This window comes from Oncorhynchus kisutch, linkage group LG11 (genome assembly GCF_002021735.2).
Source record: "Oncorhynchus kisutch isolate 150728-3 linkage group LG11, Okis_V2, whole genome shotgun sequence".
NCBI lineage: Eukaryota > Metazoa > Chordata > Actinopteri > Salmoniformes > Salmonidae > Oncorhynchus > Oncorhynchus kisutch.
Genome location: NC_034184.2, coordinates 71,786,610 through 71,802,619, shown reverse-complemented (window position 1 = coordinate 71,802,619; position 16,010 = coordinate 71,786,610). Strand labels below are relative to the sequence as shown.

At 43.7% G+C, this 16,010-nt stretch overlaps 1 protein-coding gene across 4 annotated transcripts in view; it reads left to right on the top strand.

Annotated features, from left to right (window-relative positions):
* The window catches only part of LOC109899299 (5'-AMP-activated protein kinase subunit gamma-2), a 104,430-nt gene that overhangs the window by 82,958 nt on the left and 5,462 nt on the right, over positions 1 to 16,010 (top strand). For all 4 annotated transcript variants that reach the window (XM_031836260.1, XM_031836259.1, XM_031836261.1 and 1 more), the window contains 8 exons: positions 1,472 to 1,530; positions 3,611 to 3,656; positions 3,780 to 3,834; positions 5,005 to 5,131; positions 6,546 to 6,711; positions 8,015 to 8,052; positions 8,237 to 8,383; positions 15,653 to 15,746. In XM_031836260.1, coding sequence (XP_031692120.1) covers positions 1,472 to 1,530; positions 3,611 to 3,656; positions 3,780 to 3,834; positions 5,005 to 5,131; positions 6,546 to 6,711; positions 8,015 to 8,052; positions 8,237 to 8,383; positions 15,653 to 15,746 — 732 coding nt within the window. The remainder of the gene's footprint in view (positions 1 to 1,471; positions 1,531 to 3,610; positions 3,657 to 3,779; positions 3,835 to 5,004; positions 5,132 to 6,545; positions 6,712 to 8,014; positions 8,053 to 8,236; positions 8,384 to 15,652; positions 15,747 to 16,010) is intronic.

Here is a 16,010-nt window from a genome sequence, read left to right as displayed (position 1 = left end):
CCCCTCTCCTTTGTGTGCTCTCCCTCACTTCTACCCATCCTCTTACTAATGCTTCTGTCTTTGCACTGTACCTCCCTCTCCTCAACCTCCTCCCCCCTTTTCTGTCTCTGCTCTATCCATCCTCTCTCTATCCATCCATCCTCTCTCTCTATCCATCCTCTCTCCTCTATCCATCGTCTCTCTCCTTTCCATTGGCTTACTCTGCCCTCCATTTTGACGACTCCATCCTCTCTCCTTCCCTCTCTTCCCCTCAAGAGGCGGCCTCCTCTCCTTGTATCTGGGCCAGTGTCATGGAGACGGATATAAATACTGTTCTCTCCTCTCTAGCCGGCTCTGAGAACAGACAGGCAGACGAGTTATAATGAGCCATGGTCATGGGCTTCCATTCACTAGTGCTAATTTGAGATGGCAGAAATTAACTCAATAGTATATTCTTACCATATTTGGTCTATATGTTTTTCAACAATTGAATCAAGGATACATTGAACAATATCGCTATGTGCCCACCTATGGTTAGGGGACATCCATATTGCACAATTGTCCTGGCTTCATCACTAGGATGTGAGTGTAGAGCCTGATGTCTCCCTGCAGCCTCGCATACATAAATCAAGTCCACTCAACTGAGAGTGAAACGTGTGTGTGTGTGTATGACATGCACAGATGGGCTTTACTAAGAATCTAGCCCTCTGTTCCACTCCAATGTTCTCTCACCCCTAGGCTGTACTGACCTCAATGAGGTGTATGTGGAGAGGATGTCCCAGAAATAGGCCCATCTATTTCACTCACTCTCCTCTCACTGTCCCCTCCCCATCCTCTCTACACCCTGTCCTCTCCCTATCTTCTCCCTTCCCCATCCTCTCCACCCTCTATCCTCTTTCTCACTATCCCCTCCCTATCTTCTCCCCTCCCCATCCTCTCCACCCTCTATCCTCTTTCTCAGTATCCCCTCCCTATCTTCTCCCCTCCCCATCCTCTCCACCCTCTATCCTCTTTCTCAGTATCCCCTCCCTATCTTCTCCCCTCCCCATCCTTTCTACCCCCTCCTCTTTCTCAGTATCCCCTCCCTATCTTCTCCCCTCCTCATCCTCTCCACCCTCTATCCTCTTTCTCAGTATCCCCTCCCTATCTTCCCCCCCAACCATCATCCTCTCCACCCTCTATCCTCTTTCTCAGTATCCCCTCCCTATCTTCCCCCCCAACCATCATCCTCTCCACCCTCTATCCTCTTTCTCAGTATCCCCTCCCTATCTTCTCCCCATCTTCTCCCCTCCCTATCCTCTCCCTATCTCACACATTGCCCTTCTGTTCCACCTGTAACTCCCTCTGCTGCTCCTCTCATCTTCTCTCCTCTGTCTCCCTCTGTCAGTACCAGTGAGTGTATGTGCTTGGACAAATCCAACACCTGTGCAATGTGAATAATTACTGCAATAAACAAGACTACTCCTTTTTCTCCCTCTCGCTCTCTCTTCAGGAATGTTAACCATCACAGACTTCATCAACATCCTCCACAGATACTACAAGTCTCCCATGGTACGTGACCCCTTATCAGACAGATCCCAAGGACTTTTGGGTCATGTTCATTAGGGCAATGGAAATAATGTACACATATTTTGCTACAGAAAACCAAAATGAGTGTTTTCTCATTGAGCATGTCCAGCTAGTTACTCCCTGTTTCAGTCCATACTACTGAACATGACTGTGGGTTGAAATGGTTTGACTGTACGGCTTCGGCTTCCTATTGTCACCACAGCCAGCGACATTAACTGACTGGACAGCAGTGCTGTGTTGGGAGGCTGGGAGCTTAAACAACACCTCCATCTCAGGCACTGTGTCATGGAGCTTTACAGGCAGAGTGGAGAGAGACATCATCATTAATCATCAGGTCATGAGAAGATGGTGATTCTGCAGTACGGTCTCTCTGTTCTGACCCAGGGCTTTCACACATGTTTTACCCTGTGTGTACACACACACACACACACACACACACACACACACACACACACACTCCCACTTGCTCTTAACTGTCTCTCACACCAGCTCACCCACAGTGATTGTAGTCAAGTATAACACACACATACCCACTGAAAACCCTCACACTCACCACAGCAGATGTGCCAGCCAGCTGACTACAGTAGGCTGTAGTGTAAATAGCCTGCATTGCTCAGCTGTGTTGTGTAATGAGAACCATTTCAGTAGCTGTTTGCCAGGAGTCCTCCCTAGTACAGCTAAAGCCTAATAACGGCAGAGTGCAGTATTATCATATTTTTTTCAAGCGAGGCCTGGTCAAAATAGCAGCAAAACTGTTACGAACAATGACCAGCTGGAAAATACATTTGACCTGGTAAGTAAAAAATCAAATGTGTCAGATGGGAGTATCTGTGTTCATGTTACCTGAATGGTCACTCCTGCATATTACACATATTATAGAAAGCCCAGCTAGTGAGGCTAGGCCCTCTTGGGATTTTCCCCGTCCCAATATTTATTGGTATTTGTTAGGCCAGGTGACGGCGACTGTGTGTGGGCATCCTAATGGCTATCGTTAGTTAATCCATAGTCAAGAGAACAACCAATGCAGTAAAGCTTATGTCAGTCCTTCCATATCATATTCATGAGGAAATAGTCAGTGCCTCTGTTATTGCCTAAGACAGAGATCACTGAGAGTGTTGCCACATTCTGGTAGCTTTCCAAAAATTCCCAGGTTTTAGCCTGAATTTTCCAACCTTACTCCAAGATGAGTCAATGTTCCTCTAGTCTGGACTGACTGACGAGTGGGCTGCCCAATGGCCTTTCATTTGTTTGTGGACTTTTTGAGTGAGTTTGTGGTCAAGCTGACACACACACAGAGTCCTGGATCAGTAATTGTGTTATTGTGAATGTGATGTAGCTGTTGTTTTACAGAAGAACGGAAAAGGCCTCAGGGCTTTGACTATTGTATTATAACCCTCTACTCCGTCTGCCTAAGGATACTTCAAGAGCTGATAGAGCTCAATGGGCATTTTGTCTATCCTCCATCCACCTCGCTAGTCTGTCACACCACCATTCTAAAGAATGATCGACACGCATCACCAAGCAAATCCCCCGTTGTTCATATTCTCCTAATGGGCTCAATGTAGCTGTGGGTACCATAGAAATGGCCTTTGTTTTTGTAATGAAGTCATTGAGGACCTACTGCTCCCTCATCTCCCCCCGCCCCCCTTCCTTTCTTTGCTGTTGTTATTCATTAGCGGCGGTTCTCATAACTGTCTTGTTTTACGTCGGAGAGGGTTGAGGTGGACCTGATTGAGACCCTCTAGGGAACCTTCCATATCAGACTTATGCATATTGTTGAGGAAATAGTCCTTGCCTCTGTCATTAGCTGAGACTGAGAGAGAACTTGATAGTGGTGCCAAATTCTGGTACTTTCCCACCTGTTTGATTTTTCATGATGCCAGTGCTTACATGTTTTTCTTCTGACAATTGCTGTGATTTATATATTTTTATATTTATTAAGTTTCTAATTCTAACAAATGCTTATAAAAACAAAACCATTATAAATGTAATGCTGTGTGCTATGTTCAAGTCATGGAAAGCATGTTAAATATCACTAATTGTTGAACGTTCTGTCTTATAGGTACAAATCTACGAGCTGGAGGAACATCAGATTGAAACATGGAGAGGTATGGCAACTTTCCATCAGATTTCCAGTTTCAAAACAACCCTTTTTATCAGTTGGTCAACAGATTATAAAGAAATGAATTTGATAGTTTGTTGGTGCTTTTTGTTATTTTTCTGTCCTGTAGAGCTCTACCTACAAGAAACCTTTAAGCCATTAGTGAACATATCACCTGATGCAAGGTGAGCCTGTTCCACATTTCTTATACATGTCACCTGCATTTCATATGTGTCTTTATTTTATATAGGAAGTTCAAATAAAACACAACATGTATGATGGGGAAATGAACCTGCAGATCCATGAACAGGATAGTAATGATCTGTTCATGATTAACTTTACTTGGCTCATCATTACACTGAGGGACTCCATTATACTAACGGTCCATATTCAACTCAAAGTTGATTGAGAAATCTGATTTGTCTACTCGTTTTTTTCTACATCATAGTCATAAACATAATTTGAAGTGTATTTCTATGGTCATAAACACTGCAAATTAGCCTGGAATTTATAGGTAGAGTCATTTATTGTCAATAAGCTCTCCCAGGTGGAGTTTCAAGTATGCCGTACGTTCCCTAGATTTCTGGGGAAAGTTCTGGTACTTTCCCCTCATATTTATGTCCTTTTTTCCCTGCTCTGCGACAGCCTTTCCCATTGTTTATTTTCTTCACACTGAATAATTCAAGGTCCATCCCGTGAAAAGCCGTATGGGCCAGACTCTAAAAAAAGAACCTCTGCTTAAAATACCACCTAGGGCACTCGACTATGGCATCATCCCAGGTTAACATGCCTCTGGTTTGGTTTCTGCCTCCTTTTGGGAGAACATCAGTATCATTGAATTGCTAGATGACTGATTCCGTTGTCTTCGTGGTTTTGCTTTCTGATAGACTATTTGGTTTGAGTCTGAAGGAGAACGACTGGGATAGAGAGCAGATCTGTTTACCTTCCTAGTTAGCCCCTTGTTTCTGATGACTTCCTGTGTGGTTCATGGTTTAACATGCATGGATACTTTGTGTTTGCACGTCATCTGGTCAATTTGCTTGAGCTTTTCGCTGAATAAGGTCCACTTAGTGTTTTATGGCGCCTCCGTTAGATACTGTAGCATTTCTCTCCAAGCAGAATGTTCTGAAACAGGTTTTACGAAAGCCTCCTAGCCAATGCAGTACTTAAAAAGGTAGCCTGGACTGTGAACCTGTTTTTCTGGAGACTCGACCACGACGTGCTGTTTTAAAGATGGAGACGATTGATGGAGAGAGAGTCAATGTATCAACACCCTCGGTCTCGAGTGCTTTATTGGCAAAGACAGGTTGTCTGTGTTATTTTAACCCAATCTTCTATTGATCTCTCTCTCCCAGCATATTCGACGCGGTGTACTCGCTCATCAAGAACAAGATCCACCGGCTGCCCGTCATCGACCCAGTCAGCGGCAACGCGCTTTATATCCTCACGCACAAGAGGATCCTCAAGTTCCTCCAGCTCTTCGTAAGTCAAACTGGATGTGTGAAGCATGGGCTCTCTTATAGGAATAACACACAGTGGGTGGCAATTTAAGAGTATGCTGCCCCTTGTTGGATCTCTGTAGAATTGAAGGTAACATACACTCAGAAAAATGGGATGAGGGAAGGAAATTAAGGACACCTACAAAGGTAGGATGATGAAAGGATGGAGTCTAGAGAGGCTGGTCTTATCTGATTCAGTAGAGGATTAGTTTAATCCAGGGGAGTCGAACTCATTCCGTGGAGGGCCTAGTGTCTGCTGGTTTTTCCTTTCAATTAAGACCTAGACGACCAGGTGAGGGGAGTTCCTTACTAATTACTGACCTTAATTCATCAGTCAGGTTCAAGGGAGGAAGGAAGACCCGCAGACACTAGGTCCTCCATGGAATGAGTTTGACACGCAATCTGACTGACTTGCCTATTTAAATAAAGGTTCAATAAAACTAAAACATCTGATTTTGCCTGGATGACCTCAAGTCTAACGATGTGTTGTGACTATATAACGCAGTTACCAGTTTCAAATCCACTAATTCAGGAAATGATTTTATATTCATTCAATCCGTTTGAGAGTTAATTAATGAAATGTTGTTTAATAAATAAATGAATGAATTGGTTGCGTTAAGGTAGTACTGTAGCAGGCTGCTGGCTAGAGAAGCAGTCTTGTCTAGGCGAAGGTGTCTGACCTGTAGAAGGGAGTGTGAAATGTATCTCTGCATAATAAAGTAGACCACAGGAAAGACGTTAGGAAATATGAACCTACTTGACAGAAGGACATCCGTCTGTCGCGGGTTAGGAGAAAGGGGATACCTAGTCAGTTGCACAACTGAATGCCTTCAACTGAAATGTGTGTGCCGTGTTTGGGGTTTAATTGCCTTGCTCAAGGGCAGAATGGCAGATTTCTTTTCCTACCTTGCCGGCTCGGGGATTCGAACCAGTGACCTTTTGGTTACTGACCTAACGCTCTTAATTGCTAGGCTACCTGCCGCACTAAGGAACTGATAGTCCAGGTGATTGCACACACAGGTATAGACAGAAAGAATACAAGACTGACAGACAGACATAGAGAATGAGACAGACGGACTGAAAAATAGACCGGCAGACATTCATGGTAATATGAGCAGGGCATGCAAGAAGGTCAGACAGACATGGACAATATAAAAAATGGGACCGGTAGACTGATGGAAAGACTGCTGACACTGCATTAGACAGTCAAATGGAGGTGAAACCAGTTTAGTCCTAAAGTGCTTTGTCCCATCTCTCCTATCTCATGTGTATTAGGTCACGCAACAAAAAACCTTTTACAACATTTCTAAAAGTGTTTCTCATTGGTAGTTCTGCCTGGTTTCAGTCAATGTTAATAAGAATTTCCAAATGTTTTCTCCCTTATGAATATGTGGCAGGTGTGCGAGATGCCCAAGCCTGCCTTTATGAAGCAGACTTTGGAGGAACTAACCATCGGGACCTACCACAACATCGCCTTCATCCACCCCAACACACCCATCATCAAGGCCCTCAACATCTTTGTGGACCGGAGGGTGTCCGCACTGCCAGTGGTGGACGAGTCAGGTGTGTGTGTGCTTCAGGCTGAGCAGACATGTGGTGGTGTATTTTGTATTTATTAGAGAACCCCTGCCAAGACAGCAGCTACTCTTCCTCCAAACACATTAAGGCACTTAGATTACATATAAAACAGTACATCATATAACATTATTACACCACTACATATCGACAATACAACATTTATAATACCACCATACAACAATATTACAATGTGCGTTTGTGTGGAGTGTGTGTGTGTGTGTCTCTTCACAGTCCGGGTTGTTCCATAAGGTTTAGTTTTGATCAGATTTTACTGCTTGCATGAGTTACTTGATGTGGAATAGGAGTTCCATGTAGTCATGGCTCTATGTAGTACTGTGTTTCCTGGAGTGTGTTCTGGACTTGGGGACTGAAGAGACCCCCGGTGGAATGTCTTGTGGGGTAGGCATGGGTCTCTAAGCTGTGTGCTAGTCATTTGAACAGACTGTTCGGTGCTTTCAACATGTCAATACCTCTCAAAGACATATAGTGATGCATTCAATCTCTCCTCTAATTTGAACCAGGAGAGATTGAAATGAGTGCCACTGATGTTAGCTCTCCATGTACATTTAAGGGCCAGCTGTGCTGCTCTGTTCAGTGCAAAGTGTAATTCACCTATGTCCCTCTTTGTGGCACTTGACCACATGACTGGGCAGTAGTCCAGGTGCGACAAAACTAGAGTTACAGTTTACATCCAGGGTTACTCCAAGCAGTTTAGTCTCCTCCACTTGCTCAATTTTCCCATGGTTTTTCCCAAATACAGTGCTTTTTAGTTTTTGAAATATTTAGTACTAGTTTATTACTAGCCACCCATTCTGAAACGGACTGCAGCTCTAAGTGTTTGGGGGATTTCACTTGCTGGGGTATTGAGTATGCTGTTGAGTCATGATGTTGAGTCATCAGCATACATAGACACAAAGGCTTTACTCAGTGCCAGGTCATTAGTAAAGATTGAAAAAAGGGGCCTAGACAACTGCCATCGGGAATGCCAGACTCTACCTGGATTATGTTGGAGAGGCCTCCGTTAAGGAACACCCTCTGTGTTCTGTTCGACAGGTAACTCTCCATCCACGATGTAGCAGGGGATAAAAAGCAATAATACAAGTTTTTCGATAATGATGATGATCGATAATGTCATAAGCTGCATTGAAGTCTAACGAAAGTTTCCACAAGCTGACTATTGACTATTATCAATTTCTTTCAGCCAATCAGTCATTTGTGTAAGTGCCGTACGTGTCGGTTGTATTGTTTTAGCCGGATTGTGAATCTCTTTGATTTTTCCACTTTTCAGGAAAGGTAGTGGATATCTATTCCAAGTTTGATGTCATTGTAAGTAACCTTTTTCTTTCTTAAATACATTTTTTTTAAATGTATCCCTTTCCTAAACATTTAAGCAAATACTTCATCAAACACCTGTTTAAAAAGTTGACTAATTCAATGTTGATGAATATTTCTTATCATAAGTGAATGTTCAGAGATGGACTGAGTAGTTGTTTGTCTTTACTGTGTGTAGAACCTTGCTGCTGAGAAGACCTACAACAACCTGGACATCACGGTGACCCAGGCTCTGAGGCATCGCTCACAGTACTTTGAGGGCGTCATGAAGTGCAACCGGCTCGAGACACTGGAGACCATCGTGGACAGGATAGTCAAAGCAGAGGTGACTGTCTCACACACACACACACGCGCACACACACCAGACCTTCAAAACCCTCTCCTGTCACAGTCTCAGATATAATATCGCACCGTCTCCTGTCACAGTCTCAGATATAATATAGCACCCTCTCCTGTCAGTCTCAGATATAATATAGCACTGTCAGTCTCAGATATAATATAGCACTGTCAGTCTCAGATATAATATAGCACCCTCTCCTGTCAGTCACAGATATAATATAGCACCCTCTCCTGTCAGTCTCAGATATAATATAGCACCCTCTCCTGTCAGTCTCAGATATAATATAGCACCCTCTCCTGTCAGTCTCATAATATAGCACCCTCTCCTGTCAGTCTCAGATATAATATAGCACCCTCTCCTGTCAGTCTCTGATATAATATAGCACCCTCTCCTGTCAGTCTCTGATATAATATAGCACCCTCTCCTGTCAGTCTCTGATATAATATAGCACCCTCTCCTGTCAGTCTCAGATATAATATAGCACCGTCTGCTGTCAGTCTCAGATATAATATAGCACCCTCTCCTGTCAAGTCTCAGATATAATATAGCACCCTCTCCTGTCAGTCTCAGATATAATATAGCACCCTCTCTTGTCAGTCTCAGATTTAATATAGCACCCTCTCTTGTCAGTCTCAGATATAATATAGCACTGTCAGTCTCAGATATAATATAGCACCGTCTCCTGTCAGTCTCAGATATAATATAGCACCCTCTCCTGTCAGTCTCAGATATAATATAGCACTGTCAGTCTCAGATATAATATAGCTCAGTCTCAGATATATTATAGCACCGTCTCCTGTCAGTCTCAGATATAATATAGCACTGTCAGTCTCAGATATAATATAGCACTGTCAGTCTCAGATATAATATAGCACTGTCAGTCTCAGATATAATATAGCACTCTCAGTCTCAGATATAATATAGCACTCTCAGTCTCAGATATAATATAGCACTGTCAGTCTCAGATATAATATAGCACTGTCAGTCTCAGATATAATATAGCACTGTCAGTCTCAGATATAATATAGCACCGTCTCCTGTCACAGTCTCAGATATAATACAGCAACGTCTCCTGTCACAGTCTCAGATATAATACAGCACCCTCTCCTGTCAGTCTCAGATATAATACAGCACCGTCTCCTGTCACAGTCTCAGATATAATACAGCACCGTCTCCTTTCAGTCTCAGATATAATATAGCACCGTCTGCTGTCAGTCTCAGATATAATATAGCACCGTCTCCTGTTAGTCTCAGATATAATATAGCATCCTCTCCTGTCACAGTCTCAGATATAATATATCATCCTCTCCTGTCAGTCTCAGATATAATATAGCACCCTCTCCTGTCAGTCTCAGATATAATATAGCACTGTCAGTCTCAGATATAATATAGCACCCTCTCCTGTCAGTCTCAGATATAATATAGCACCCTCTCCTGTCAGTCTCAGATATAATATAGCACCGTCTCCTGTCAGTCTCAGATATAATATAGCACCGTCTGCTGTCAGTCTCAGATATAATATAGCACCCTCTCCTGTCAGTCTCAGATATAATATAGCACCCTCTCCTGTCAGTCTCAGATATAATATAGCACCCTCTCCTGTCAGTCTCAGATATAATATAGCACCCTCTCTTGTCAGTCTCAGATTTAATATAGCACCCTCTCTTGTCAGTCTCAGATATAATATAGCACTGTCAGTCTCAGATATAATATAGCACTGTCAGTCTCAGATATAATATAGCTCAGTCTCAGATATATTATAGCACCGTCTCCTGTCAGTCTCAGATATAATATAGCACTGTCAGTCTCAGATATAATATAGCACCGTCAGTCTCAGATATAATATAGCACTGTCAGTCTCAGATATAATATAGCACTGTCAGTCTCAGATATAATATAGCACTGTCAGTCTCAGATATAATATAGCACTGTCAGTCTCAGATATAATATAGCACTGTCAGTCTCAGATATAATATAGCACTGTCAGTCTCAGATATAATATAGCACTGTCAGTCTCAGATATAATATAGCACTGTCAGTCTCAGATATAATATAGCACCGTCTCCTGTCACAGTCTCAGATATAATACAGCACCGTCTCCTGTCACAGTCTCAGATATAATACAGCACCCTCTCCTGTCAGTCTCAGATATAATACAGCACCGTCTCCTGTCACGGTCTCAGATATAATACAGCACCGTCTCCTTTCAGTCTCAGATATAATATAGCACAGTCTCAGATATAATACAGCACCCTCTCCTGTCATAGTCTCAGATATAATATAGCACCGTCTCCTATCAGTCTCAGATATAATATAGCACCGTCTCCTGTTAGTCTCAGATATAATATAGCATCCTCTCCTGTCACAGTCTCAGATATAATATAGCACCCTCTCCTGTCAGTCTCAGATATAATATAGCACCCTCTCCTGTCAGTCTCAGATATAATATAGCACTGTCAGTCTCAGATATGATATAGCACTGTCTCCTGTCAGTCTCAGATATAATATAGCACTGTCAGTCTCAGATATAATATAGCACTGTCAGTCTCAGATATAATATAGCACTGTCAGTCTCAGATATAATATAGCACTGTCAGTCTCAGATATAATATAGCACTGTCAGTCTCAGATATAATACAGCACCCTCTCCTATCAGTCTCAGATATAATATAGCACCCTCTCCTATCAGTCTCAGATATAATACAGCACCCTCTCCTGTCAGTATCAGATATAATATAGCTCAGTCTCAGATATATTATAGCACCGTCTCCTGTCAGTCTCAGATATAATATAGCACTGTCAGTCTCAGATATAATATAGCACTGTCAGTCTCAGATATAATATAGCACTGTCAGTCTCAGTTATAATATAGCACTGTCAGTCTCAGATATAATATAGCACTGTCAGTCTCAGATATAATATAGCACTGTCAGTCTCAGATATAATATAGCACTGTCAGTCTCAGATATAATATAGCACTGTCAGTCTCAGATATAATATAGCACTGTCAGTCTCAGATATAATATAGCACTGTCAGTCTCAGATATAATATAGCACTGTCAGTCGCAGATATAATATAGCACTGTCAGTCGCAGATATAATATAGCACTGTCAGTCGCAGATATAATATAGCACTGTCAGTCGCAGATATAATATAGCACTGTCAGTCGCAGATATAATATAGCACTGTCAGTCGCAGATATAATATAGCACCGTCTCCTGTCACAGTCTCAGATATAATACAGCACCCTCTCCTGTCAGTCTCAGATATAATATTGCACCCTCTCCTGTCACAGTCTCAGATATAATATAGCACCCTCTCCTATCAGTCTCAGATATAATACAGCACCGTCTCCTGTCACAGTCTCAGATATAATATAGCACCGTCTCCTTTCACAGTCTCAGATATAATATAGCACCCTCTCCTGTCAGTCTCAGATATAATACAGCACCCTCTCCTATCAGTCTCAGATATAATATAGCACCCTCTCCTGTCAGTCTCAGATAAATCAAATCAAATCAAATTTATTTGTCACATACACATGGTTAGCAGATGTTAATGCGAGTGTAGCGAAATGCTTGTGCTTCTAGTTCCGACAATGCAGTAATAACGAACAAGTGATCTAACTAACAATTCCAAAAAAAACTACTGTCTTATACACAGTGTAAGGGGATAAAGAATATGTACATAAAGATATATGAATGAGTGATGGTACAGAGCAGCATAGGCAAGATACAGTAGATGATATCGAGTACAGTATATACATATGAGATGAGTATGTAAACCAAGTGGCATAGTTAAAGTGGCTAGTGATACATGTATTACATAAGGATGCAGTCGATGATATAGAGTACAGTATCTACGTATGCATATGAGATGAATAATGTAGGGTAAGTAACATTATATAAGGTAGCATTGTTTAAAGTGGCTAGTGATATATTTACATCATTTCCCATCAATTCCCATGATTAAAGTGGCTGGAGTAGAGTCAGTGGCATTGACAGTGTGTTGGCAGTAGCCACTCAATGTTAGTGGTGGCTGTTTAACAGTCTGATGGCCTTGAGATAGAAGCTGTTTTTCAGTCTCTCGGTCCCAGCTTTGATGCACCTGTACTGACCTCGCCTTCTGGATGACAGCGGGGTGAACAGGCAGTGGCTCGGGTGGTTGATGCCCTTGATGATCTTTATGGCCTTCCTGTAGCATCGGGTGGTGTAGGTGTCCTGGAGGGCAGGTAGTTTGCCCCCGGTGATGCGTTGTGCAGACCTCACTACCCTCTGGAGAGCCTTACGGTTGAGGGCGGTGCAGTTGCCATACCAGGCGGTGATACAGCCCGCCAGGATGCTCTCGATTGTGCATCTGTAGAAGTTTGTGAGTGCTTTTGGTGACAAGCCGAATTTCTTCAGCCTCCTGAGGTTGAAGAGGCGCTGCTGCGCCTTCCTCACGATGCTGTCTGTGTGAGTGGACCAATTCAGTTTGTCTGTGATGTGTATGCCGAGGAACTTAAAACTTGCTACCCTCTCCACTACTGTTCCATCGATGTGGATGGGGAGGTGTTCCCTCTGCTGTTTCCTGAAGTCCACAATCATCTCCTTAGTTTTGTTGACGTTGAGTGTGAGGTTATTTTCCTGACACCACACTCCGAGGGCCCTCACCTCCTCCCTGTAGGCCGTCTCGTCGTTGTTGGTAATCAAGCCTACCACTGTTGTGTCGTCCGCAAACTTGATGATTGAGTTGGAGGCGTGCGTGGCCACGCAGTCGTCGGTGAACACGGAGTACAGGAGAGGGCTCAGAACGCACCCTTGTGGGGCCCCAGTGTTGAGGATCAGCGGGGAGGAGATGTTGTTGCCTACCCTCACCACCTGGGGGTGGCCCGTCAGGAAGTTCAGTACCCAGTTGCACAGGGCGGGGTCGAGACCCAGGGTCTCGAGCTTGATGACGAGCTTGGAGGGTACTATGGTGTTGAATGCCGAGCTGTAGTCGATGAACAGCATTCTCACATAGGTATTCCTCTTGTCCAGATGGGTTAGGGCAGTGCGCAGTGTGGTTGAGATTGCATCGTCTGTGGACCTATTTGGGCGGTAAGCAAATTGGAGTGGGTCAAGGGTGTCAGGTAGGGTGGAGGTGATATGGTCCTTGACTAGTCTCTCAAAGCACTTCATGATGACGGATGTGAGTGCTACGGGGCGGTAGTCGTTTAGCTCAGTTACCTTAGCTTTCTTGGGAACAGGAACAATGGTGGCCCTCTTGAAGCATGTGGGAACAGCAGACTGGTATAGGGATTGGTTGAATATGTCCGTAAACACACCGGCCAGCTGGTCTGCGCATGCTCTGAGGGCGCGGCTGGGGATGCCGTCTGGGCCTGCAGCCTTGCGAGGGTTAACACGTTTAAATGTCTTACTCACTTCGGCTGCAGTGAAGGAGAGACCGCATGTTTTCGTTGCAGGCCGTGTCAGTGGCACTGTATTGTCCTCAAAGCGGGCAAAAAAGTTGTTTAGTCTGCCTGGGAGCAAGACATCCTGGTCCGTGACTGGGCTGGGTTTCTTCCTGTAGTCCGTGATTGACTGTAGACCCTGCCACATGCCTCTTGTGTCTGAGCCGTTGAATTGAGATTCTACTTTGTCTCTGTACTGGCGCTTAGCTTGTTTGATAGCCTTGCGGAGGCAATAGCTGCGCTGTTTGTATTCAGTCATGTTACCAGACACCTTGCCCTGATTAAAAGCAGTGGTTCGCGCCTTCAGTTCCACACGAATGCTGCCATCAATCCACGGTTTCTGGTTGGGGAATGTTTTAATCGTTGCTATGGGAACGACATCTTCAACGCACTTTCTAATGAACTCGCACACCGAATCAGCGTATTCGTCAATGTTGTTGGCTGACGCAATACGAAACATCTCCCAGTCCACGTGATGGAAGCAGTCTTGGAGTGTGGACTCAGCTTGGTCGGACCAGCGTTGGACAGACCTCAGCGTGGGAGCTTCTTGTTTTAGTTTCTGTCTGTAGGCAGGGATCAACAAAATGGAGTCGTGGTCAGCTTTTCCGAAAGGGGGGCGGGGCAGGGCCTTATATGCGTCGCAGAAGTTAGAGTAACAATGATCCAGGGTCTTTCCACCCCTGGTTGCGCAATCGATATGCTGATAAAATTTAATATAATATAGCACCGTCTCCTGTCACAGTCTCAGATATAATATAGCACCGTCTCCTGTCACAGTCTCAGATATAATATAGCACCGTCTCCTGTCACAGTCTCAGAAATAATATAGCACCCTCTCCTGTCAGTCTCAGATATAATATAGCACCGTCTGCTGTCAGTCTCAGATATAATATAGCACCGTCAGTCTCAGATATAATATAGCACCGTCTCCTGTCAGTCTCAGATATAATATAGCACCGTCTCCTGTCAGTCTCAGATATAATATAGCACCGTCTCCTGTCAGTCTCAGATATAATGTAGCACCGTCTCCTGTCAGTCTCAGATATAATATAGCACCGTCTCCTGTCAGTCTCAGATATAATACAGCACCCTCTCCTGTCAGTCTCACATATAATACAGCACCCTCTCCTGTCAGTCTCAGATATAATATAGCACCCTCTCCTGTCAGTCTCAGATATAATATAGCACTGTCAGTCTCAGATATAATATAGCACTGTCAGTCTCAGATATAATATAGCACCCTCTCCTGTCACAGTCTCAGATATAATATAGCACCGTCTCCTGTCAGTCACAGATATAATATAGCACCCTCTCCTGTCAGTCTCAGATATAATATAGCACCCTCTCCTGTCAGTCTCAGATATAATATAGCACCCTCTCCTGTCAGTCTCAGATATAATATAGCACTGTCAGTCTCAGATATAATATAGCACTGTCAGTCTCAGATATAATATAGCACTGTCAGTCTCAGATATAATATAGCACTGTCAGTCTCAGATATAATATAGCACTGTCAGTCTCAGATATAATATAGCACTGTCAGTCTCAGATATAATATAGCACTGTCAGTCTCAGATATAATATAGCACTGTCAGTCTCAGATATAATATAGCACTGTCAGTCTCAGATATAATATAGCACTGTCAGTCTCAGATATAATATAGCACTGTCAGTCTCAGATATAATATAGCACCCTCTCCTGTCAGTCTCAGATTTAATATAGCGCTGTCACAGTCTCAGATATAATATAGCACCCTCTCCTCTTTTCTCTGCTAACCTTGATTCTCTCCTCCTATAATATTCATGCTCTTCTGGTCCCCAGGTCCACAGGCTGGTTGTGGTGGATGAGAATGCCCGGATCGTGGGCATTGTGTCCCTGTCGGACATCCTGCAGGCCCTGGTCCTCGCCCCTGCAGGTATAAACGCCCAGCGTTCCTCCTAATAGAAATCAAATAAAAAAAAACACCCTGTCCTGTCTCCACCCCCAACAATAGACTAAAGGAAGGCCTCTGTAAACCGGTATGATATGGCATGGCACGGTGTGGCTCGGGCTAGTCTGATTTGGCCCTGGGTCATATACATGCTGTGTTCTGAATGCTTTCAGGTACTTGAGCTGCACTTGATTTGGTTTACCTGGTACAATGGAACCTTTCGAATAGTCTCAACTATTCCATATCAAG